At 38.1% G+C, this 26,164-nt stretch overlaps 1 protein-coding gene across 1 annotated transcript in view; it reads right to left on the bottom strand.

Annotated features, from left to right (window-relative positions):
• Positions 1-26,164, bottom strand: part of zgc:111976 (uncharacterized protein LOC553663 homolog) — a 45,035-nt gene that overhangs the window by 12,879 nt on the left and 5,992 nt on the right. The window contains exons 2-4 of the mRNA XM_051928778.1: positions 24,534-24,637; positions 19,278-19,359; positions 19,053-19,107 (exon numbers count right to left, since the gene is read on the bottom strand). Coding sequence (XP_051784738.1) covers positions 19,053-19,107; positions 19,278-19,359; positions 24,534-24,637 — 241 coding nt within the window. The remainder of the gene's footprint in view (positions 1-19,052; positions 19,108-19,277; positions 19,360-24,533; positions 24,638-26,164) is intronic.

The following is a 26,164-nucleotide window of genomic DNA, read 5'->3' as shown; positions in this document are numbered from 1 at the left end:
TGTGTTTATTGGACCCCTTTTTGGTGTGTGGGTGCATTTGTGTGTGTCCTGCGATGGGTTGGCACCCTGCCAGGGATTGGTTCCTGCCTTGTGCCCTGTGTTGGCTGGGATTGGCTCCAGCAGATCCCCGTGACCCTGTGTTCATCCATTCATCGTCCAACCCGCTGAATCCGGATGGATGGATGAATAAAGTATCTATCTTCATCTACGAAATCCAGCCAAACTCTGTCCCTACCTCTCCCTCTGTGATGCTGAAAAGCTGGTTCATGCCTTTGTCTCATCCAGGCTGGATTATTGTAATACACCCCTCATCGGGATCCCCAGAAAGAGCCTTCAAAAGCTTAAACAAATTCAAAATAGTGCTGTAAGAATCCTGATGAGGGTGCGGAAATATGAACACATTTCACCAATACTTAAGTCACTTCATTGGCTCCCTATTCACCTCCGTATTGAATACAAACTGTTTACTTACCAGTGTATCCATGGAAATGCTCCACAATATCTTAAGGGAACTCCTTATACAACAATCCACTACAAGAAACCCCAGTTTTGCAATTACCTACCGCCTTCGCCCCCCTGTGACCAAACTTCGTACAATGGGTGACCGTGTCTTTGCAGCTGCTGCTCCACAGCTCTGGAATGCCCTACCAGAGAACAGAGCAGATTGTGGGGTGTTTTACAGAACAGTTAAAGACTTTTCTATTTAGGAAAGCTTATTAACTAGAATGCTACTAATTATTGTCGTTTTATCTCTTTTTATCTTGCTTTGCCTTTGTTTAAAACTTTATGTAGCACTTTGAGATTTACTATTAATGTAAAGTGCCCTATATATAAAATGCATTATTATTATTATTATTATAACCTGCATGTCTTTGGACTGTGGGAGGAAACCGGAGTGCCCGGAGGAAACCCACACAGACACAGGGAGAACATGCAAACTCCACGCAGGGAGGACCCGGGAAGCGAACCCAGGTCCCCCAAGTGCAAGGCAGCAGCGCTACCCACTGCGCCACCGTGCCGCCCCTGAATGGTCTACTCTCTCTGATTAAATTATGTATATTCTAAAAGGAAGTGATGGACATTTCACAGGCATTTTTCAGGTCAGCTTTGTGGAAGTCCGATCATATTGGGGAAAAAAAAAAAAAACAATTTTATCTAGGAGTAGTTTCTGTTACAGGAAACCCTTAGATTTACTTGAAATCAATACAGAGCAGGCAGGTCCACATTATGTACGCTACTGTGAAAAGCTTCAAACAATATTGGGCTTCCACAAAGGTTCAGGTAATGAAAGTATAGAAAGAGGAATAATAAGTGCATCATGCAAGCCAATGTGAGGATGCTTTTCTGCCTTACAACATGAATGACTTGCAATAAAATGATGAAAGACTAAATTCTGCTCTGTAAATTCATGATGAGAATATTCTGTTATGTCTAAGAGCTGAAGCTGGTGCTGAAACATAGCTGAACCATACAGAAAGACAGAAACCCAAAACAAAATATCCCAACAACATCAGAATTTGCTTAAAGGGCATATTAAAATTTTGGACTGGTTGATTCACAGTCCAGAACTAAGTCAAGAATATACATTATGCTAGGACCTAAAACAAGAGGTTTATGCTCAAAAAACCTGCCAATGTTTATCAATTAAAGCAGTTCTGTAAGGAAGAGCAGGCCAAAACTCCAAAACAAATCAGCAAAGGACCAAAGTATTTTTATGCTAAAATAATTGGGCATGGGTGGAAAAGAAAATATCTACATGAATAAATGATGAAGCAAGAGACAAATTCTAAACTTGGGATGCAAACAACAACATCTGGCAACATGCACCAACTTCATTAAAATTCCATACACAAACTGAAGCAATTCATAAAACAACTTAACACTTGAAAGCTCGCTCTTTCTGATGAGGCTTTTCACAGAAGGTTTTGTGTATTGTGTTCCTACCTCTGGTTAAGATGAATATACAAGTCGATTCCAATAACTTCCATTAGGTACCATTACAAATGTCACAAATGAAAAAGTGCTTACAAAGAAGTTTGCCAAATCTTAAAAAAATATTAGCTGGAAGCATCTTTTCTGTGGACCAGACTTAAGACTGCACCAGATCCCAGGATGAGGAAAAAGAAGTTGGACCGGAGTCTAAAAGTACTGACAACCATATGAATGATACCTCTTTTACAGTAGGAATTTTTAACTCCAACAGCTGCAAGACCTCAAAGACATTATGCTACTAATGCATAAACCCACACTAAGGAAGGGTTTTTAGTTAAATGTAATTCAAATCTCTCTTCAGTCGTTGTAATTATAGGACTTCAAAACACAATCTAAGGAGTTCACTATACAAGCCGAGTAGACAGCACATACTCCGTTTACACAACAATAGTTTGGGATGGGATTTGCATGCTTGACATGAGTTGACAAGAGTTTGAGGGTTCAGTAGCGCTTGCCCAATTACCTATACTCACTTTGTATTCAATAATAAATTCACTAAACCCTCTAATACCATGCCCCACAACACCAAAGTGTGAAATTAAGGGCATTATTTAGCTGCTTTCCAGTCCCAAAAGCAAAATGACAATAATTAGCAAATCAGTTTTCCTACCATAGACAATTCTGTCTTGCTTTACTCCTTGCAAATTGATTAACAATATCATTATTGTCCAACTTATTAGTGCATTTACTCTCTATTGATTTTCGAGAAAGAGCCAGACTTCAAATGTCCATTTGATTTAATTTTCATGAGGTCCTCTTTGAACTTTGGGACCCCCTGGGCCCAACAGGTCCATTCAGAGATCAGTAAAGCTTTAAACAACAAAAACATGCCTCACATCATTACTCAAAACTTGTGTTCTAAGAAAAACTCTTCCTCTGTAGTGCTCTGCAGAATTATCATTACGAGTACTACAGTCGTCTGCTTGGTTTAAACAGCTGGCTGCAGGGCTTCTGCAAGAATCAAGACATCGGGTTCATCAACAACTGGGACCTCTTTTGGGAAAGACCGCGTTTTTTCAAGCGAGATGGCCTGCATACGAATATCTTCGGCGCCCGGGTCCTCTACCAAAAACATATCCAAGGTAATTCGTTTATCTTGACTATCTATCTCTGCTTTTAACCCCTTCCGAAATGCCACTCCTGTGCTTGGTCATAATTGTTTAATAAAATCTTCCATAAAAGTGCACAACATAAATACTGTAATAACCAATCTTAATGCACATAGAAAATCTAGGCAATACGGCATAAATACCAATAATTTAATTAAAGTTCCTACTTTAGATTAACAATGTATTAAAACTATAAAAACAGATCATAGAACATAGTATTCATCTCTGGTCCTCCGAAACATTGAATATGGCACTATTAAATATTAGAGCTTTAACTAACAAGACGTTTTTTATCAACGATCTTATTAGTGATAAAAAAATAGATTTTATTGCACTAAGTGAAACGTGGCTTAGCTCAGATGGCGCAGCTGTTTTAATCGAATCTGCGCCTCCGGATTACAGTTTTACTCGTGCTGATCGCCAAGGAAAGAGAGGTGGAGGGCTAGCAAACATTTACTCAAGCAGGTTAAAATGTAAAAATATCAGTTTTGGTAAATTCAAGTCTTTTGAGTATCTCGCCATTATTATTCAGGGAGATTCTCACGTTCTAGTATTATCCGTGTATAGACCTCCAAAATTCAACGCGTCTTTCTTTGAGGAATTCTCTGACTTGATGTCAATCTTAATTACGAACTATGACACACTCTTAATAGTCGGCGACTTTAATTTTCATATAGATAATCAATGTGACCAAAAAGTAAAAGAATTTATGAACCTCCTGGACTCTTTTGATTTGAGACAGCTCGTTAATCAGCCTACACATAAAGCAGGTCATACGTTAGACTTAGTAATTACTAAAGAACTAAAAGTTGATATAAAGCAGGTCATTGATATTGGTCTATCAGACTATTTTCTTCTACTCTTTAATATAGAAATAATGATAGAAAACACTCATGAGAAGCATATTGTTAAAAAACGTTTCTTTGACTCCTCAGCAGCTTTAAAACTTTCAAACATTCTAACCAATCAGTCCGTTCATAGTGCCAACTATAATAGCGAGGAGAATGTAAATAGTAAGGTGGACAGATTTAATACTAAAGTGAGGGCTGCTGTTGACTTAGTTGCACCTGAAAAGACAGTTAAAAAATCTTCTAGCATTGTTATACCATGGAAGACCCAAAGAGTGTCTGATTTAAAGAGAACATGCCGTAGAGCTGAGCGTAAATGGAGGAAAACTAAACTAACTATTGACTATGAAATATTAAAAGTTAAAATAACAGAATACAATAACACAGTCCGTCTTGAGAGGCGCTGCTATTTCTCTAAGATTATAAATAACAATGCTAGTAATCCCAGAGTCTTATTCTCAACAATTGATCGTCTGTTAAACCCAGGTAACTCAAAGGAATGCCTCCTAAGTACTTCCAGTAAAACCTGTGAGGCTATCGCTGTATTTTTCAATCAAAAAATTAATGATATTAGAAATAACATAGTATATCTCCCCAACACTAAGGATCCTCCTAAACCCCAGTACCCCATAATAAACAAATTAAAGTCTTTCACTAGGATAGATTTACCTGATTTACATAAAATAATTTCTCAAATGAAACCCTCCACCTGTGCCCTTGACCCAATACCACAAATTTTTTCAAAGAAGTATCGGGCGTGCTTATTGATAATGTTCTTGACATAGTAAATTCGTCATTAGATACGGGGGTCTTCCCAGACTGTCTTAAGACTGCGGTAGTTAAACCCCTACTTAAGAAAAATAATATCGATCCCTCTGCTCTTGAAAATTATAGACCCATCTCTAACCTGCCTTTCTTAAGTAAAATTCTAGAGAAGGCAGTCATTATACAGTTAAATGAGCACCTCAATAAACATGCTATTCTTGATAAATTTCAGTCAGGTTTTAGAACAAATCACAGCACAGAAACTGCACTCGTTAAAGTAGTAAATGACTTGCGGGTAAATGCAGACAGAGGCCATTTATCTGTTCTCATCCTCTTAGATCTGAGTGCCGCATTTGACACCATTGATAATATTCTTAAGAATCGCCTTAGTCAATGGGTGGGCCTCTCTGGCAGTGTCTTAAATTGGTTTGAATCCTACCTGGCAGGGAGAAAATTCTTTGTTAGTTGTGGTAATTATAACTCAAAGACACATGATATTCTATATGGTGTTCCACAAGGCTCTATCCTGGGTCCACTGCTCTTCTCAATCTACATGCTTCCATTAGGTCAGATTATCTCAGGGCACAACGTGAGCTACCACAGCTATGCTGATGACACACAGCTGTATTTATCAATAGCACCTGATGACCCCAAATCTCTTGATTTGCTAACACAATGTCTAACTTGTATCTCAGAATGGATGAATAGTAACTTTCTCAAATTAAATAAAGAAAAACACTAAATCTTAGTGATTGGCAATAATGGATACAATGAGGCTATTAGAAATAAACTGGATGCATTAGGATTAAAAGTCAAATCGGAGGTAAAAAGCTTAGGGGTAACCATTGATTGTAATCTGAATTTTAAATCGCATATTAATCAGATCACTAGGACAGCATTTTTTCACCTAAGAAACATAGCAAAAGTTAGACCTCTTATATCATCGAAAGATGCAGAGAAATTAGTTCATGCGTTTGTTTTCAGTCGGCTAGATTACTGTGACGCACTCCTCTCAGGTCTACCCAAAAAAGACATCAATCGTTTGCAACTAGTGCAGAATGCAGCTGCTAGAATCGCCAGGCTAATACAGTGGAGCACTTTAAAAAAACTACTGAAAACACATTATTTTAACATGGCCTTCTCATAATTTCACTGTAATTTATTCCTGATACTCTGTATATCCAATTCATTATAATAACTATTCATTCAAAATCTGTACTAACCCCTACTCTCTCTTCGGTTTCCTTTTCTGGTGTCCTGTTGGTGGTGGCGTGCGCCACCACCATCTACCCAAAGCACCATGATGTTCCAACAATGATGGATGGATTAAAAGCCAGAAGTCTGTATGACCATCGGCATCAAGTGACTCCGTGAAAAACCCAAACTACAAAGAGGACTATTTCATTTATGTTAGGTAGAATGCCCAGAGGGGACTGGGCGGTCTCGTGGCCTGGAACCCCTACAGATTTTATTTTTTTCCTCCAGCCTTCTGGAGTTTTTTTTTTGTTTTTTCTGTCCACCCTGGCCATCGGACCTTACTCCTTTCTATGTTAACTAATGTGGTCTTATTTTAATTTCTTATTTTGTCTTTTATTTTTCTTCTTTTCATTATGTAAAGCACTTTGAGCTACTTTTTGTATGAAAATGTGCTATATAAATAAATGTTGTTGTAAAGATCAAGTACTTTTTCTATTCAGGATTGTTATTATTTCAGGAAAGCAATCTCCAAATGGTAGGCTTAAGTCAATCTGTTGGTTTTAAACAATCAAATCTAGTGCAAATATAATGAAGCCGGGCATCATGCCACTAACTTGTGGACCCAGCCTTCTTCATTCAAATCCCATATCCACAGGCTATCCATTTTAGTTTTTACACATTCTTGTGTTTCCAGATGGGGTTTTCTCCCAGACAACCCCCCCACCAAATCACAAAGAATATTAGAAAAATTGTGATGAGAACAGACCATTCAGCTCAACAAACTCATCCATCCGATTCAGCTAGATACTACAAATAACACCAAGTCAAAATGTAAAAGTCCCCAAAGTCCTACTCTTCACCACACTACTTGGTTAACGGATTACTCTAATCTAAGATCATTTGCATAATCTGCTTTTAACTTTCCAAGCACATCCCTCTGTTCTTGTTGGAGAATTTATTTTTAAAGTAACAGCCAAGATGCACTGTACCAATTTCTTTCAAAATTTTAAACAATTTCATCATGTTACCTATTAATCTCCATTGCTTAAAATGAAAAGCTTCAGTTCTTTCAATCTCTCCTCACAGCTCATACCTCTTGGTCCCAGAGTCATGATTAAGGTAATTTTTAATTACTTACTCTGGTTTTTTAAACAGTCTATTAGAACTTTCAACATTAACTTGTATCATATCTGCACCCAAAATTGCTCATGCAAGTAATTTTTAAGCTCTTGTCCTTTTGTCTGCTAGTCTGTTCTGGGATTTCCTTTACTCTGAGCCACCAGGTAGCACCATCCATAAAACAATGTAGTAAAAAGCAAAAGAAATAAAAAGGTACCTCCAACTTAATTGTGGGTTCCAATGTAGCCTGTGGTGTCTTCCTGACCAAGTGAGATGTGCGCAAAATTTTGCCGAGTTTAGACTAAGGGACTATTGGTTAGATCTTTTTAAATATTAGAAGACAAATCTGTATACATGCTACTGCCCGTCCCTTTATGTGAAATTCTAAACCTGACCCCTCCTAAACTTCCTGCCCTCTCCATTCCCTAGTTTAAACAATTCTCTACAAAATACCACTAACAACTCTCCAATACATTAAAGCCATTTCTGTTCAAATTTATCCCATCACAGCAGAACAGGTCCCATCTGAAGTCATATTGTCTTGCTATGAATTGCTTCCCTATCCAGAGCTTATTCCTACTTGGCAAATAATACAATTCAAGATAAAGGGTGTGCGAGTCTTGGCAACATTAAGTGGGTTTTACAATAGGTGCTTTCTTATCACAGGAACTTCTGTCAGAAACCAGAGACTTCTTAGAAACTGAAAAATTTTTGTGGCATTCCCACTGCAGGAACTTAGGCCACTGGTAGCTCTTTTTTTTAGCTCCTATTCCAGGGTATTTACCTTTCATTCACTCAGGAACTATTGTGGACGGACTTGAGTGAGAATGGTCTCAATTGTCTGACCACAAGCATTGGCACCATCTTACAAATCTGTTAGTAGTGTGGACTTTGAAGAGTTATCAGTGAATTTGGAGCACCACACTACCAACCCACTTTTTAATAACTGCCTCTCCTAATACGTCATGCCATACATGGCATCAAAGCAATAATCACCTCTGTGAAGTCAAAATCTCCTTGAAGAAATAAAAGTTGTCCCAGGAGCTCCTGAACAAGCTTCAGGGGTTAGAAAATGACAGAGTAATTTCAGTCTTCTACACCATACAAGACAGTAGATTGCTGTATTGTAAAAAAACACATGGACAGCAGACCTGGTTCTGCCAGTTTTTTTTTTATTTTTTTTTATCCAGTACTCTTGCTACCTATAGCATAGTCTGCTATGCACGATTGGTTTGTAGTTTGCAGGTTCTGCATACAAATGTGTTTAACTGGCTCAAAAGGGGAAAAAAAAAAAATCACCAAAAGTAAAGTTGTTAGTTTGAGGTCACTAGTTTTACTCCTACACAGTTCCTGGAAAAAATGCATTGTTTCTGAAATTTATGCTACATGACTTGCATGCCATTTCTCTAGGGTTCTCTTTGGGCAAGGAATATATTCTAAAATGTGTGGTTACCGTTGAAAAGCTTACCCCATGCTTTTGTTGGAGAACTCACTTTAAAATACAGCCGTTATCTGCCCAAACTCTCTTCATAATGAAACACACTTATGTTACCTGCTAATCTGTTTGCTAAAACTCATCTTGCTTTTCATTGTCTGGCCCATACCTCACAGTTTTGGAACCTGGGAAGTAAATGTTCATTATACATTTTCTGTAATGTGGAGACCATAACTGAAAAGTCAACATTTGAAGTATTAGTGTGTTATACACTTTAGTAATCACATCTGTGACCTGTAATCCATACAGTGCGATATGCAATACAAAGTAGGTTTTAACACAATACTACAGTTATCACCAGGTGGGTGGCACATTAATCTTTACATTTGTTTGGATTTAGCACAGGACTGCAGTTGGCCAAAATAAAGGATTTAAAAAAAAAACAAACATATTTTTTATGAACACAGAGCAGAGACTGGAGATAACAAATGCAGTTTATCCGAGGAAATACTCCTGTGCATTGCACAAAATTACAGGCCAGTTTAGATCAACCCGTTAAACTAAGACACTCATTTAAGACTGCAAATTTCATAGAGGGAGAAAGTGACCTGGTAATTAAACACAGGTTTCTCAAATTTGCAACCAATCATTTCTTCCAAGTTGTCTTAAGTTTTGTTACAGTAACAAAGATTACTTCTCACAATCGTTACATGGAGCTTTTAACTGGAACACAAATTTTTTTTTAATTAAACCCCTTTTATCTAGATCTTCCTAAACAAATACATACATTGCCAAAGTGTAACAGATTTTTTCTTTTTATTCACTGAAATTGATTTGGTAAAGGCATAGACAGTACACATGAAATAGAAAGGGACTTCCACGCCATAAGTCCTCATTGTAAGCAAGCAGTCTTTACAAGCTCACCACGTGAGGTTTCCAAGTTTAAAGATGTGCCGAAAGATGTATTTATTTCTATCTTATTAGCTCTCAAGAACCAAAATGTGCTGGAGCATTTTTGGGCTAGCAAACTAAGAATTACATTTTATATACATAGACTAGTTAGCTTTAACTTGCATGCACAGCCAGACTTACGCATAGTTAACAAGTTTTCTAATATCAGATCTAGCAAAAATACCCGCTTTCAATTTAGACTCAGACAAACCTGAAGACTTTTTGCCACAAATTAGTAAAACAGGATCCATCTTTTGATAGGGTTTTGACAAACTGCTTATTAAAAGTTGAATATGATGCTGTGTTATCAGCACTTTGAGGATCCACTAAGCTGTAGCTTTTATTCTAGCTGGCCATTTCTTTCTGAATTAAACAGAAGTATTGGTTCTGCTGTCTCACAGAGACAACATGAGAATTTTATAGGCCCAGACTACTGGCCCAGTAAGATATACAGAACTTTCAGGGTTCCCACCCACGACCCAACATTACATCGTTACAGTTCATCTGAGAAGATTAAAATACTCCAAGTTATCTTTCAAAAGCACAGATTGAGCAACAGGTATCTACATGTATTTAATACCATTATGAAGAAGAACTCCAAAGCTTCTTTTAGAGGGAGTCCATAAATACCTTCCATTCTTAGACATTGAAATCTCTGCCAAGTACCTGCATTAGGCCACTTATGTCAGTGCAATAAACTAAGGATCCATCTTTCTTCACAAACTCTTATGTATTTCAGTACCAAGGAAGAGCTGTGCATAGATTTAATAACGTTTTTATCTTTTAAATCAGGTCCCCAAGATCTCTACAACATTGTTGGGAAGCCCTAGATCTCTTATTAAATCGCTTGGTTCATCCCGAGTAAACAGCTGTGGTCCATTCCTAGAACATGTTGGGACAAATTTCTTTGTCACCTAAAGTACTTCAGTGTTCTCCCCAGAAATTTTTTCCAGCTGGGTGGCATGAAAAAGTAGTCGGGTGGGGCAGAAAATTAAATGTGCACTATTTTTATTAGTTAATTATTATTAATTATTTTCCAATGCTCAATATGACTTCCTTTTTTAAGGTTTGACACTTGTGCCAGAATATTTTTTTTCAATTTAAGAAGTATCCAATTCAGTATCCTGCAACCCTAACAAAAATTTTAAATAATTGTTATGACATAAACCAAGAGGCACAAGTATTGTCGCTGTTAAGAAAAGTGAAAACAATGGAAAAAAAAAAAAAAGTATGGGAAACCTAATGAAGAAAAATAAAAAAAAATATTCTTTAAAGCCAACTTCCATATGCAGAAGGTGTCTTCAGTTAAATATTTATTCTTCTTTTCTTCCTAGAGGCCCAGATGTCTGCAGCTTTCCCATAATCAAAGTCCCCAGGATCTGGGCCCTCCAAGGAGATCAGCATGAGATTATTTAGCATGCTTTGAGTAATGCGATTCCTCAAACATGTCTTGATCCTTTTAAAGGAAGAAAACCCCCTTTCACATTCAGCTGTACTCATTGGGATCACTAACCCAATACGAGCTAGTCTGGCTAAATTTGGAAACGACTGAGCGCTGATGTCGTTTCCATTTTTAGTAAAATCTGTTTTCGACTGAAGTCTTTGTATGATTGACTTCTGATCATTTTTGATGCAACAGTCCATTGTTGCCTGCTACTTTCATATTTTAAAATTGGAGGGCTACCATTTTTAGAGTAATGATCAAAAAGAATTTCAGCAGACTCACTTGAATTGTGAGTTTCTGCATTGAAATCATTTGAAAAGCTGGATACGTCAGGGAATCTTGCATCTAGGTATTTAGCATATATTGCAGTTTTGAATGACATTACATCACTCTGTGTATTAACAATGCGGTGATCTGACCATACTTCTGCCAGACAATGATGAAGGTTTTGAAAATATCTCCCAGGAGATTGTTTTTCAACTCCAAGATGGACAATTTTGTGGTGAGAAAAATTGGTTTAATTTCAGTAAGATTGACACCTTTCTTTTGCCAAGCCTTAGATAAGTTGGACAACAAAGGTAATACGTGTGGAAGCATCATCAGAGAGGAAACAAAATTGTACATTTTAATACATCTGCTTAATCCTTCAGCTGTGATGTCATTTCGTTCAGTGGTCTCTCTTTCCAGTGCAGCTATGACACTCATCATACACTGTTGTAGTGACTATTGCATAGTCATGACAGTCATCTAGTGTCACTGGCCATTTTCAGCTTAATCTGGGGAATGTTCAGAATATTTTGGATTTCCGTTAAACCAGCCATCATAAACCGAAGAATTTTGGAAGAAATAGAACAGCTGCCTTAAGACGTCATTCAGTTTTGTTAAATAAGGTACAGCAGCTGCTGCTCGGGCACTTGCAAGGTCCAGTCGGTAGTTTACACAGTGGCAGATAACCAAGAGTCCAGATGTTTTATCTTTAAGCAGTTTTGCCACACCTTTCGGTTTCCCCAATCATAACAGCCGCTCCATCTGACCCTAGTCCAACCAGATTAGCAGTTTTCAAGCCTAGAGTGTCCATAGTCTCACTCAGTGTGTTGGTTATAGTCTCCGCTTTGCCATCAATAATATTGTGGGTTGATACAAAACTAATTCTGACCTCTTTAGTGACCTGACAAACATATTTAACGTAAATAACCCTAAGTTCTTGTCAATAAGCCGCGGCTTATCTAAGGAAAAAAGTTGTGAAAATGAAAAAATAGAATATCGGCTTATACATAAGTCCGGCTTATACATCCATCGCGGGGGTTGCGTTCCAGAGCCACCCGCGAAATAAGAATATCCGCGAAGTAGAAACCATATGTTTATATGGTTATTTTTATATTGTCATGCTTGGGTCACAGATTTGCGCAGAAACACAGGAGGTTGTAGAGAGACAGGAACGTTATTCAAACACTGCAAACAAACATTTGTCTCTTTCAAAAGTTTAAACTGTGCTCCATGACAAGACAGATGACAGTTCAGTCTCACAATTAAAAGAATGCAAACATATCTTCCTCTTCAAAGGAAGAAACAAATCAATGTCTGTTTGGCTTTTAAGTATGCGAAGCACCGCGGCACAAAGCTGTTGAAGGCGGCAGCTCACACCCCCTCCGTCAGGAGCAGACAAAGAGAGAGAGAGGGAGAGTTTGTTTTTCAGTCAAAAATCAATACGTGCCCTTCGAGCTTTTAAGTATGCGAAGCACTGTGCAGCATGTCTTTTCAGGAATCAGCTTTACAAAAGATAGCAACGTGAAGATAATCTTTCAGCATTTTTAGACGAGCGTCTGTATCGTCTAGGTGTGCAAACAGCCCCCCTGCTCAATCCCCATACGTCAGGGTCACAGATAGTCGGCGCAAGATTGACAGAAAAGTAAGCAATCTAGCTTCTCAGCCATCTGCCAATAGCGTCCCTTGTATGAAATCAACTGGGCAAACCAACTGAGGAAGCATGTACCAGAAATTAAAAGACCCATTGTCCGCAGAAATCCGCGATATATATTTAAATATGCTTACATATAAAATGACAATTTAAATGACCGCTACGCCCTCGTGTTGACTCGGCGACGCCCAGAGCAGAAAGAACGCGCTCCGGCCGCTCCAACCGCGCCATGCGGGGAGTGAGAGAGACGGCAATATCTCACACTCTCTCCCCCCTTAAAGAAATTAAATGGGCGCGAGTGAGACCACTGACCTCCCTCCCTTCTATTAGTTATAGGTTATAGTATGTTCGGCTTATCCATGAGTCCGGCTTATCTATGATACGATTTTATTTTAAAAATTCGTATGATTTTTGGTCTCCGGCTAATACATGAGTCCGGCTTATAGACAAGAACTTAGGGAAATTGTTTTAAAACTGAGATGTCTGTGGTTTCTGAAAAAACTTTCAGCATGTACATTTACCATCAGAAATTAAGTCTAACGTACTGAAAAGACATCCAGCAGCTCTTGCATTATTCTTTCAGGGGGTGTAATGTGCATTTTTACCAACATTGAGATGTTGTAAGAAGGAACAATCCATTTCTTTACAGTGTTCCAACAGCTTTTCAAACAACATTGTATGTGGCAACTCATTTCTTGCCAACCAATACATGGATCTTAAAGCTCTTGTTTAACACAGATAAAGATCTTTCAATTTGGCCGATTCCAGTTTGCTCTAGTACACACTTTCCTAAAAGGTCAGCAGAAGACTCAATGTGTGTTTTTTTTTTTTTTTTTTATATAAATGGTCCAGCAAGCTTTCTTTTCGAATTCTTGTGCATGGCACGGTTACCCAAGGTAACTCCCTTCTTTGGGTAGGGGGAGGGGGGGTTTTTGTTTGAATATTTTGAATATTTCATGCACAATGAGCACCACATACCCTTTTCTTTGCCCATTAGCCAATTAAAATCTTTAAACCATTGTTTGTTTAAGCGGTGCTTAGGATTTATCAATTGGCAGAGTGAGACCTGAAGTTATTTCCCCTGATGGACCAGCCTCTGCAATGTCTTTGTCTGAAATTGCCCCATCAGGAGTTGACGCTGCACCTTTATTAGTTTGTGGAGTCTCTTTTGTGAAATAACTGAGCAGTGTTGTTTTCTGAACACTTTTTTTACTCATGTTGGTAAAACGTTTGGAAAAAATTAAAAGTACCTATGAATAAGACATTTGAGTAGGAAAGTGGGAGCCTGTTGGATTTTCAATGCACACTTGCACTACGGCAGGGCAAGTTATGAACAAAAAAAAAAAAAAAAACTTTTGTACAGGACACTGTGCTGCAAGGGTTTCTGCACACTTTTAATATGGATGCAGGTCCAAATATGAGCAAATATAAAAACGGCAGAGGGAGTCACTTTAACAGGAACCATAGTGAGTGCTACAAGAATTTTTACACACAGAACAAACCTAATGCTTAAACATTATATAGAGGTTTGTGGGTGGCACGGTCGTGCAGTGGTAGCGCTGCTGCCTCACAGTAAGGAGACCTGGGTTCATTTCCTGGGTCCTCCCTGCATGGAGTTTGCATGTTCTCCCGGTGTCTGCGTGGGTTTCCTCCAGGTGCTCTGGTTTCCTCCCACAGTCCAAAAACATGCAGGTTAGGTGCATTGGCGATCCTAAATTGTCCCTAGTGTGTGCTTGGTGTGTGGGTGTGTGTGTCCTGCAGTGGGCTGGTGCCCTGCTCGGGGTTTGTTCCTGCCTTGAGCCCTGTGTTGGACTGGGATTGGCTCTAGCAGACCCCCCCCCACCCCACGACCCTGTGTTAGGATATAGTGGGTTGGATAATGGATCGATGGATGTTGGTTTGCTATGTACTGAACAAGAAGAGAGCTGAAGCGGGCTTAGCAGCACTACACCGACTGCACTGACACCGAGAACAGAGATGTCACTTCCTGGTGCCCTTTTTCTGAAATGTGACAGGCTGGTTCCACTAGTCTATTTTATTATTTACACTGACTCTGCACACACTGTAATCTGAATGCTAATAGAAGGTGTTAGAGCAGGGGTGTCGAACTCTGGGCCTGGAGGGCCGCAGTGGCTACAGGTTTTAATTCTAGCCCTTTTCCTAATCACTGACCAGTTTTCACTGCTGATTAACTCCTTTTCTCATTTCAATAGCCCCGTTTTTAAGTATTCAGTCCTCTGAATTGATTTGTTTCTTCATTAAATGGCAGCCAAACAGAAATGAGATGTGAAACGAACCAACAGATGACCAGCTCAACTGGGATTTTAAACTCCAACCAATTTCACCCCAAACAGTCTCTTAATGAGAAGCTAATTCTTGCTGTTAATTAAGCCTTTTATTTAATTCAATGGCTTGCTGCTGCTCTCATTTCCAAATTTGTTGATTTTTCTGTTTTATCTAAGAACACCGTCAAAATGTTCTGGTGACTTGAGAGATCAACCTTACCGAGACCTTCGCCTTTCTTTATTTTCAGATATTGTGTGATGGGCACAGGTGAGCTGGTCATATGGTGGCTTGTTTGATGTCTCATTATTGTCAAGTTAATTAAAATAAAGCAAAATTAGCAGTAAAAACGTCTCACTAATGAAGAAGATGGTTAGAATGAAAAAAAGGAAGCCACTGCAGCCCTCGAGGACCGGAGTCCGACACCTGTGTGTGATAGGGTTGTAACACCTTCTATTAACATATCACAGCCGTCCTCCTCTCACCCGCCCATCTCCACATCCTCTTTGCTTGTGAACTGCCGCTCCGCCCCTGCTATTAGCATGTACAGCCCCCTCTCACCCACCCACCTTCCCATACTCTTTGCTTGTGAACTCTGCTCCGTCTCGTCCCCGCGATTAGCTTGTTCAGCATCATGTCATCGGCAACACCCCGTCCCGCCTCTCCCCTCGCCACTTGTGATCCTGCTTCTAAAATATTTGCCCACCCGCCTGCTTGTCCCTTGCCATCTCTGCAGATTAGATGTGCCTGTAGATCTGCGAGATGACAGCTGGGCGCTCACCTAAATTAGCCGGGCGATGCACCAGACTAAAAAGACGCTAGGGAGAACACTGTAATTTTTGCTGAGTTAAAAACCAAGATTTAACAAAGTCTGATTCTTTTTGTTATATCCTTGAAATTTGCAGTAACAACCAACATTTTTAGGTTTCCAGCAAGGTCATCAGATCATAAGCAAGTGTTTTCTACTTAACTTTTGCCAATTGTCTTAGTTCCTAAACACAAATGGAGCAGACACTGAAACGGGTCCACTGTTTATCCTGGTCACCAAGTTTTATTCCAAAAGTAGGTATAATAAGCTTTTCATAAAACCGGTTATGTTCACGCTCTCTTTTTACTACTACTGTAACTTCTCATAAATCTAACACACAAGGGATGTTCACACAGACTTTAGTGGCCATAATCTGAATTAACAACAATAAAAACTAAAATTTTCCTGACCCATTACTAATGCACTGATCAACTGATGGAGTCACACCGAGGTATTTTTACTACATTCCAGTAAAGTGTACCACTGCTGGGAGGACGACAGATCCTAGAAAATACTAGAAAAATATTAAAAACTCAAGCAAATGATCATTAAAATGAAACATTTATACTGCAGAAACAAGGAGAAAAAGAAAGACAAATTTACATAATGGAGAGAAATGCTTTTCATTTTTTGAATTCAGCACCCAAAACTACAGTGAATTTAAACAACCAATGTATATCTATGAATTTTTTGTTATTTTTCATAGAAATATTCCTCTGGCTAAACGGGATGATCAAGTTCTTTTTAACAGTCATTCGAGATAACTTATTCACAGCTAGTCGCATACACACTGTAATCTGAGCTTATGTTCCTTTAGTGAACTGTAGGTAGTGACAGAGGGTGGCTGAAGGACAGCAGGGCTAGTTGAATGGGGTTTGTTATCACAGAAAGTGCATGCAGAAGAAAGTGATTGCCATGTTAGAATAGTGATAGCTCTTCACCAATCCACAGCATTTTATGTTATAGTGCTTATGAAAACCTATAAAGGGGACATTTTGCTTAAATGGTAATCTTTGATATGCCATTTTTGTTTGTGTGTGCTGCAACAGCAGCTTTGGGCAACTTTCAAAGCTGCCATTCACTTATCCCTAGGTCACAAGAAAGATGCAGATGATTATTTACAGGACTTCAAGCTGTTAATAATTGGTGGCATATTAGTTGTAATTTTGTGCAAGCCAAACCAATGTGCACAGCAACTCATTCAGCAGCACATATTGAAACCAAATTACAGGGTGTTCATGTTGTTGGATATCACTTATGATGAGCTGCTGGCTTTCTTTGCACTAATTGCATACAATTCAAAAGCATGAGTTTCAAATGTATTTATCAACAAATCTTTTATTTGGAAATGCCTTATGAACCATCCTTTATATCAGGGATTCCCAACTCTGGTTGAGGAAGGCTGCAGGTTTTCATTCTAAGAATTTTCTTAATTAGTGACCATTTTTGCTGCTAATTAACTTCTTTTGAATTAATTTTAATTGACTTGCTCTTGAAGACTCAGATCCTTTAATTGTTTTTGTTCCTTAAAAATTAGCAGCCAAACAATGAGATACAAAGTGATCAGTAAACAGTGTCCATCATACAATATCTGATAAAGATGAAGGTCTCAGGAATGCTGATCTGCTCAGGTCGGCAAAACATTTTAAACAGCGCTCTTAGAAAAGAGAAAATCTATTTCAGAAATGTATGCTATTGCACAATGAGAGCAGCAACAACCCATGGAATTAAAGAATGGGTTAAACAACAAGAATCAGAGCCTAATTAAGCAACTGGGTGGAGTGAAATTGGTTGGAGTTTTACTCCCTGACTTAGTTGGTCTTCTGTTGGCTCATTCACTTCACATTTCATTTCTGTTTGGGTGCCATTTAAGGAAGGAAATAAAGCAATTCAGAGAAATGAAAAAAAATCAGGGGAATAAATCGGTTAAAGTGAAAGAAAAAAAAAGAAAAAAAAAAAAAAAAAGGAGTTAAATTAGTAGCCCAAAAAAAAAAAAAAAAAAAAAACCCTACCGACCACTTTGCACTCTAGTAAGAAATCCTTTTTGAAGATAAAAACCATTCTTGCATACCCAAGTAGTGTGTTGTTCTGGACAATTGACAGTTATGGTTTGAAGAGGCAATGAAGAAGTGATACAAACATCATACAATTACTGAATAGGCCATGTCTACTGAGCAACAGATAAAGTTTATTGGTAGTTTGACAAAAGTGCTTACAATTTGCCAGCCACTGAAAACCTAGGACTGCTGAAGGGTTTTAATCCGTATCATTTTTTTTTCTAGATTTACCTTAGCCACTGAAGATGCCAGATATTGTGAAACCAAGGTGGCAGAATAACGGTTTTAAATATTTTTCCTAGCCCTCTCCTCGCTCTTAAAACTAGATAGTGAAAATGGATTATACCTTATTTGATTTTAATATCTGACATGGAATACTGTGGTCTTGTGGCTATCAAGTATAATTTGCAGCTTTAGCATTGCATACTCTATCACTCATAATGTCAAAGCCTTTTACTGCTATTCATAATCTTATTGCATATTTTTACACTACTTGCTGTTCTTGCATACTGCCTATTCAAGTTTAAGCGACTCTTAAGCTTTGACATTGCATATGAGTTCACTTCGAACACCTTGGTGGGGGCCAAACAATGGTTCAAAGCCCAGTGGCTCTCTCTGTTCCAAGTCCATCCCTGCTTACATGGTTCAAGTCGATCAGCTTCTATTCCTTCCTCAGGCAAGCACATTGAGAGACTCTGGCTTTACTAAAGCCTTTCTTAAAAGCATGTAAGACACCAAAGGACTGGATTGTTTACATAATGTTGAATACTTTCTGCTGGGAAAGCACAAGCTCTCAGAGGGAAATAAGCACGGATCTCTAAACAAATTGCAGTCCTATAGAGTTGCTCATGCAGGAACAGACACTTTCCATCGTACCGATGCACAAACTTTTGATGGGGCTGGTGTATTTACCAATTATATTGTGAACAACTAAAAAAAACCAATAATAATTTGAGGGATATGCCTAAAGGTAACAAAATACTTCATGTACATTCAAGATCCCCCCCCCCCCCCCATCCACATAAATAAATATCCAGAAAATGAATTATTATAACACAGACACCATTGTCAGAGTTTACTTTTTACTTTATTTTGACTTGATAAATTTATGTAGGAAATGACTTACCCCGTCAATTTTGATATAGCATCCAGTCTGGTCACCATGCCAGTAAAGGAAGTAACTTAAAAAAAAAAAAAAAAAAAAAAAATACATATCCTCGTTAAACAGAGCTGCTGGTTAAAATAAATCCTGTATAAAAGAGGCAGTTCAGGAAAGTAACATATTTCTTGGAACAAAGGTAAATGACTGCAAAGATAGAAACCCAATCCCCCAGCAAATAGACCATTTTACCATTTAAAGATTTCTGGAGGCTTGCCACGCAGTTCAAAAATAATTGATTTACTGATGACCCCAACATTCCAATGGGCTTTTCCTGAAATATTACAGAAACAATGAGCCAGCATTAAACTGTGTGGGGGGGCTGGGTACACACAACCACATTCTAACTGCATACCATGTTTTATATAGTGTGATAATAGAATTCAAATAGGCATCAAATTAAATTTTGTTCAACACAACTATTGAACTTTCTTAAACATGAAGCAAGGAATTATACACACAGACACACACACACAGAGCAAAACAAACTTAACCCAACATTTGCAGCAATACAATCTAAAAACGAAAAAAAACCTTTCAGTTAAAGAAAAGACATATTCAGGTTGCAAACAGATCTAGAAAAAGAAGGCCAACCTGGGTAAACCCAAATTTAATTCCACCAATTGTCACATCCTTAGCCTTTTTAACAGAACACCCATGCTTCACAAGTCATCCACCACAACCTCCATACACCACATTTTTGTCATTATGGTTGACCTCACGGACTCCATCCCCTTTACATTGCTCTACTTCAAAATGTTTGTCTTTTCCACCACATGTCAAAAACCACCTCATCCCACACTCCAGACCTACTTACTTATTTACATGACATTACTCTCTGCAGTGGGCTGGCGCCCTCCCCAGGGTTTGTTTCCTGCCTTGCGCCCTGTGTTGGCTGGGATTGGCTCCAGCAGACCCCCCGTGACCCTGTAGTTAGGAAATAGCGGGTTGGATAATGGATGGACGGATGACATTACACTTTCTCATCTTGTCTTCTATACCAGCAAAACCTTATTTTCCATCATAGGGTGATCACACACACACACACTCCCACATGAACCAAGCAAGCAAAAAAAAAAAAAAAAAAACACACTAGGGCAAATTTAAAGTTCACCAACCTGCAAGTCTTTGGACTGTAGGAGGAAAACTGAATCACCTGGAGGAAACCTACGCATGACATAGACAGAACAGGCAAACTCCATTCAGCAAGTCCCAGGACATGAACCTCATGATCTCCTTACTGTAAGGCAACAGCATTACTACTGTGCCACCCACAGTCAATCATAAGAATTCAAATATCATTACCTCACAACTATGTGTATAACTACTTGCATATTCTATTTAGTGTATATATGTTACATGCTAAAATATTCTTATGTTTTTGCATTGTATTTTGTCAGCTGTCGGAGGATACATGAAAGTCTGAATTTCACCTTACTGTGTACACAAACTTGTAGATGATCAATTCATTTCATTGCTCAACAAAAAGAAATATATGGTGGTGTTCTCTTTCAGGTCTACCCTACAATATCATAATCACCACATCTTGAAGTAATATGGTATTGATTTCAAATTTTAGTTGGCAGAAACTCCTTTTACTTCATTTCCAGAATTTAAATTACCTTTTTATGGAATATATTGTTGGTCTATTTAAATATACATTAAATCTATTCCTCACTGAAAAATACTGTATTTTCAGACAGCAGAACCCACTTTGCATCCACATAGCAAAGAGTTAAGCTTCATCAAGAATGGCTCAAGAAATATTAGTAAATCAGTGCAGACCGAAGTCACTGTAGTATCACACTAAGTGCAGACATGATGCAGTTGGTAGATATATTCCTCCACATAGGATCATCTGGTAGGTAAATAGTTCTTATCACTAGCTAAGAAGACCAAAAAATATTACCACTATTAACAGACACCTGACAGACTGCTTAAGTCGGGCTGTTTTGCAAAGAAGGATCCATATGTTCAGGAAACTACAGATCATAATTACTTGGCCAGGACTAACCTGTCATTATTAAAGTCTTTAATATTATATACAATAATAAAAAAAATAAAAATAAAAAAACCCAACCACATCACACACTACTTCTGCATTGGCTTCATAGCCAATTCACAAAGTACAGCAGAAATGTCAGCTAAATTAAAATTTTTGTCCACAAGGTCAAAAAACACACAACATCTCTCAAAAACCAACATACACACACACGGGAGGTAAAGATTATAAAAATGATGCTCAGATTTGCACAAATTTACAGGGCAACAATGTTTTCTGATAGTGATAAAAATTATCCTAGATTTTACACACTATTGTTTCTTTAGGTATCAGAATTTGGAGCAAAACTTTTAAGAAGCAATTTTTTACTCCATACATTTTACCAGTTTTGATATTGTGCAAAGCAGAATCAAAACAAAACCATTTTTGTCCATACAGACTTACAATGAAGTTTTCCCAAGTAGACAATAGAACAAACAAATATGGGGAACAAAAAGTGAAAATGACTGAAAGCATGGTAAAGCTTGTCAAGACACCAGGAGGAGCCATAGAAAACTAGACTCGAGGGGGAACACACAGGCCATCCAGTGTAATGTCTCTAATGAAAGTTGATTCAATGAAAATGTGGAATAATCTGGGCACAAATGAGTTAATACGTTCACTTGAAACTGAATTTACTGAGCTTCTTTGGTTAGACAAATAGCAGGACTTTATGCCCACCTGTCAGGTGAGACAGCAGATACCTGCAGGAATTACTACAAAGAGCAACCAGGACTATAGTACAGATTAGCAATAAAATTACTGTCATTTTTATTGGTGGGATAGTGTAAAGGGGGATTAAAAAAAAAGTTCTGAAATTAAAATATTTAAAAGGAGAAAATTAACTGGATTTAAGGACTGCACAAAGTGCATACGTTTTAATGTTCTTTTGTTGTTGTGTATTTGTGATAACTAGCATTGTTTTAAATTGTTTTTACATCTTTTAAGACTAGGTTGAAGTTTATAGTAGATAGGGTTTCAGAAGACAGGTTTTATTTTACTGATAAAAACATAAGGGCAGGATTGAAAATGCAATTTGTGTACCCATTGGTCTGAAGACGGCTTCTTTAACATCAGTCTTGAATCGGAAGGCACTCTGTACCACGACACCCTATTTATTCATGACTTGTGGCAAGAATTGTTATAAGTTGGTCACTCTGTCTCTCTAGATCTTTCGCTGTATTCCATTTATCTCATAAGTATGAGCTGGGAATGACATCACCCATTCGACTGTGCCCCAGTAAAACATTTGAAAAACCTTTGTGCTTTCTTTCTTGGAAAATATAATAATGCATTACTCAGTATTTTCTGTATCCAAACACCATACCAACATGTCCACAGATTGAAGTTGGGCAAAATTCCGACTTCCCAGTTCAAATGGAACATTGCATCTCTTACCATGAAGAAAAGACCACCACTATGTCTCTCACCATCTCTCCATAATGAGGACAGCACTATCTTGGCAGCCATAACGAGACAGGCATGCTACCTGTCTCAATACTCCATTCAAAGGCCTTGTGGCCTTTGAATGGCCCAGCAAAGATCAAGCTGGACAGAACAGAAGACTGAAAGTTGCCTATGTAAGGAAGATGCGCGGTTTTAGACTAACAGGATTTTTGTCACAATTGTTTTACTTTGCTTATTTTGGGCAAATCTGCAATACTAATTAAAACTAACTCTCCTGTTTGTTCTGTTTCTCTCTCTCTCGTAATGATAGGGAGAGATATTAGGAGCATGCACTGATACAGCACATTGCTGCACCCACCACATGACAAACCTGAGGACATAGATATAAAAGGTAGTAAATATATAAAAGGTTAAAGGCTAAAATTTGAGACATTTGGTTAAGGTATACATAATAAAGAGTTACATAGTTTACTGTCAAATAATGCAAAGAGTACGCGACACGTGTTTCACCCTTATTTGGGCTCATCAGGCATACACACTCCACTGCACCCCTCACAGGGATTGAACCTCGAACGGATTGTGATTCACACTACGAATGCTATGAATGTAAATGACCCCGATCTCTAGGCTGTCAAATAAACGAACCACACGCTGTGGCACAACGTAAAGAGGATTCGCCTCCAACGCCGACGTTCGATCCCCATGAGGGGCGAGTGGAGTACCACATGCGTTACCTGGTAGGTAACCACCCATACAATCAGATTTTGATTCAGACTACGAATGCTATGAATATAATAAAGAGTATATAAAAACTGAAAACAGGGTCGCTTAGGACACTATAACACAAAACTATGGGTAAAAGTAAAATTTCTTCCAATTAATGTTAATCAAAAACAAATGACTAAATATGACTGTTACAAGTCCTATTATAAGATCTCTATAGAATTCTATACAAATACAGGAAGCAATTCTATGAGGCAGGCATCAAAAACACACACACCTCTATAAAAACTACGGGAAAAAATAATAATCAACTAATGTGAATCCTGTCTGCGTGGGTTTCCTCCGGGCGCTCCGGCTTCCTCCCACAGTCCAAAGACATGCTGGTTAGGTGGATTGGCGATTCTAAATTGGCCCTAGTGTGTGCTTGGTGTGTGGGTGTGTTTGTGTGTGTCCTGCGGTGGGTTGGCACCCTGCCCGGGATTGTTTCCTGCCTTGTGCCCTGTGTTGGCTGGGATTGGCTCCAGCAGACCCCCGTGACCCTGTGTTCGGATTCAGCGGGTTGGAAAATGGATGGATGGATGGATGTGAATCCTTTCTTTGTCTCCAAATCATCCTCAAATATTGATATTCCTGCTTGGTTTCCTTTCCCAACACCTTTGGGAAATTTCAACATTTTTGATTATGCTCAAAACGTAGTTATTTTGTGTCCTTTATATGTGCGGTCTTTTTCTTATAGGGGTTTAATTCAGCAAGTTTATGGTCATACCAAGAGTGCAGCACCAAAACTTTTCAGTAAAGATAATAAAATTCAACTCTGCTGTCATTAATATGTTAAAAGTGTATGCTATATTACTCTAGGTTTCCTCCCACCCAGCATATAGGTGCCTATTAAGTTTACTGGAGCCTCCAAAGTGTTCCTAGAGGAGGACATGTGTGTACATAGGTGTCGAATCAAAATAATTAGCGATAGATCAATAGATAGATAGATAGAAACTTTGAAAAGAACAAATTTCAGAAACTTTCAGAAGTCTACTGCACAGCATTAGCCAAATCAAGATTCATCTAAAACACCTATCCTAAATGAATAAGCAGGAGCCAGGAATTACCATTACATTGGACTACAACTTGTTTTGGCCAGACACATATCAGAATGGTTAGAAGCTTTTGGGGTTTTGAAGATATATGGATGCCACAGGTGTTGAAGACAGTCTGCTCAAACAAGTCAAATGATATCATAGTTTACCTCCAGCCCTGCCAAGAATGATCAAAATCCTTACCAGACATCGGTGAACAATATACAGCGTTTCATTCCATGACTTCTCTGAAAATTTGGAACGTAGTCTCTCCATCAGCATCCTAGTCTGCACTGAGGTTTCAATTTCTGTGTTTAGGAAAGAAAATTAATAAGCTAAATCTTCTCAGACCTTGCCAAGCATATAAATAAATATTCATTGAAGAAACTAGCGTCCCGTTCCTTTAGTTTAAAAAAAAAAAAAAAAAAAAAAAAGGGACCCTAGAGTTTATTTTTTTAATTGGCATTATTAATTACAAATCAGTCTGACATACAGTAAGTACTACACAATCAAATTCAATGTCTAATAAGCTTTGTCAGACACACTTAGTCATTTTACTTTGACAGAATACATTCATATGCAGCAGTCATTAATGCACTTGTGCCACTGTTTAATAAACTAGGGACCAGTTATTAACTAAAAACTTACACTATGGTTTTAAATCAGACGCTAATAGCAGACGAAAGCTAAAAACTCTTCCAAGAGTCCAATAACCATGCTTACCATTATTGTCAACTCAAACATTTCCTCCAGTGTGCTAGAACAAAACTGTTTTCTTAGCGGACACTAATAGTGGAGGTCTGCATCAGTATATTCCTTCAGGAAAAAGTGACGGTTAAATTTAACACAAGTAAATAAGCCAATGATTAGCAATTTAGTTTAAAAAAGCACCACACACACACACACACACACCACATGGAAAAGCAACAGCCCTATAAAACATTTATAATTCTCTGCTGCCCAGATGCCAAACTGTGTTCCTATGAGGCCATATTTGCTTCTAATTTTCATTACAGCCACATTCTGCATTAGTAACCAATTATTAATGCTAATAAAGCATTCAAGTCGATAAACAAGCAATGTCTTGATTTTAAATGTGGTCTCTAACAAGAAGCCAAAACAATAGTGAGGTACAAAGAAAGTTAGATGACCAACTTCAGTCCTATTTGCCCCAATGTCTTACATAAAATATCTATCTCAAATATTTTTAAAGGTGAAGTCATGAGAAATAGATTTTCTGTGGTCTGTAAAAAATTTGGAAAGTGATGTCAAATTAAAGAAAATCAATTTTCTTAAGGAGTGGTGTGGCGGAAGAAGAACACCAACTACCCAGAGAATAAAATAATGTGTTTTATTAACAGCTGAACAAAATTAGCTGAAGTTTTTTCCTTTCAGGATTATTTGAGACACCCGAATTAGCTGGTCAGCCATTGGATTGCTTTGCATTTCTTTGTTTGGCTGTCAATTAAGGAACAAAAAAAAAACAAAAAAAAAAAAGCCAGTCAATTATTTAAGCAAAGGAAGTATGTTAATTAGAAGCAGAAAAGGTTTTTTCCAATTTAAAAAAAGTGACAGGAAAGAAAACTTGCAGCCACTGCAGCTCTCAAGGAGCCTTATTTATATAACTGCACAGTCTCAAGTGTTAAAATATGCACACAGCACAAAAACAAGAAAATGAGTACACAAAAGACTTACAAGACCTGGAGTATACTCATTTCTATGCAGTTGACCCTTTATAAATCAGAATCATCTTGTAAATGTGGATATGTGAACATGCCCCAAATGCTGCCCTGAAATATCCATATGGAGCATGCTAATGATCCTCATGCATATGA

The sequence above is a fragment of the Erpetoichthys calabaricus genome, chromosome 6, assembly GCF_900747795.2.
Source record: "Erpetoichthys calabaricus chromosome 6, fErpCal1.3, whole genome shotgun sequence".
In the NCBI taxonomy this organism is placed as follows: domain Eukaryota; kingdom Metazoa; phylum Chordata; class Cladistia; order Polypteriformes; family Polypteridae; genus Erpetoichthys; species Erpetoichthys calabaricus.
Note: the sequence above shows the minus strand (reverse complement) of the source record. Positions and strands in the feature narration are given on the sequence as shown.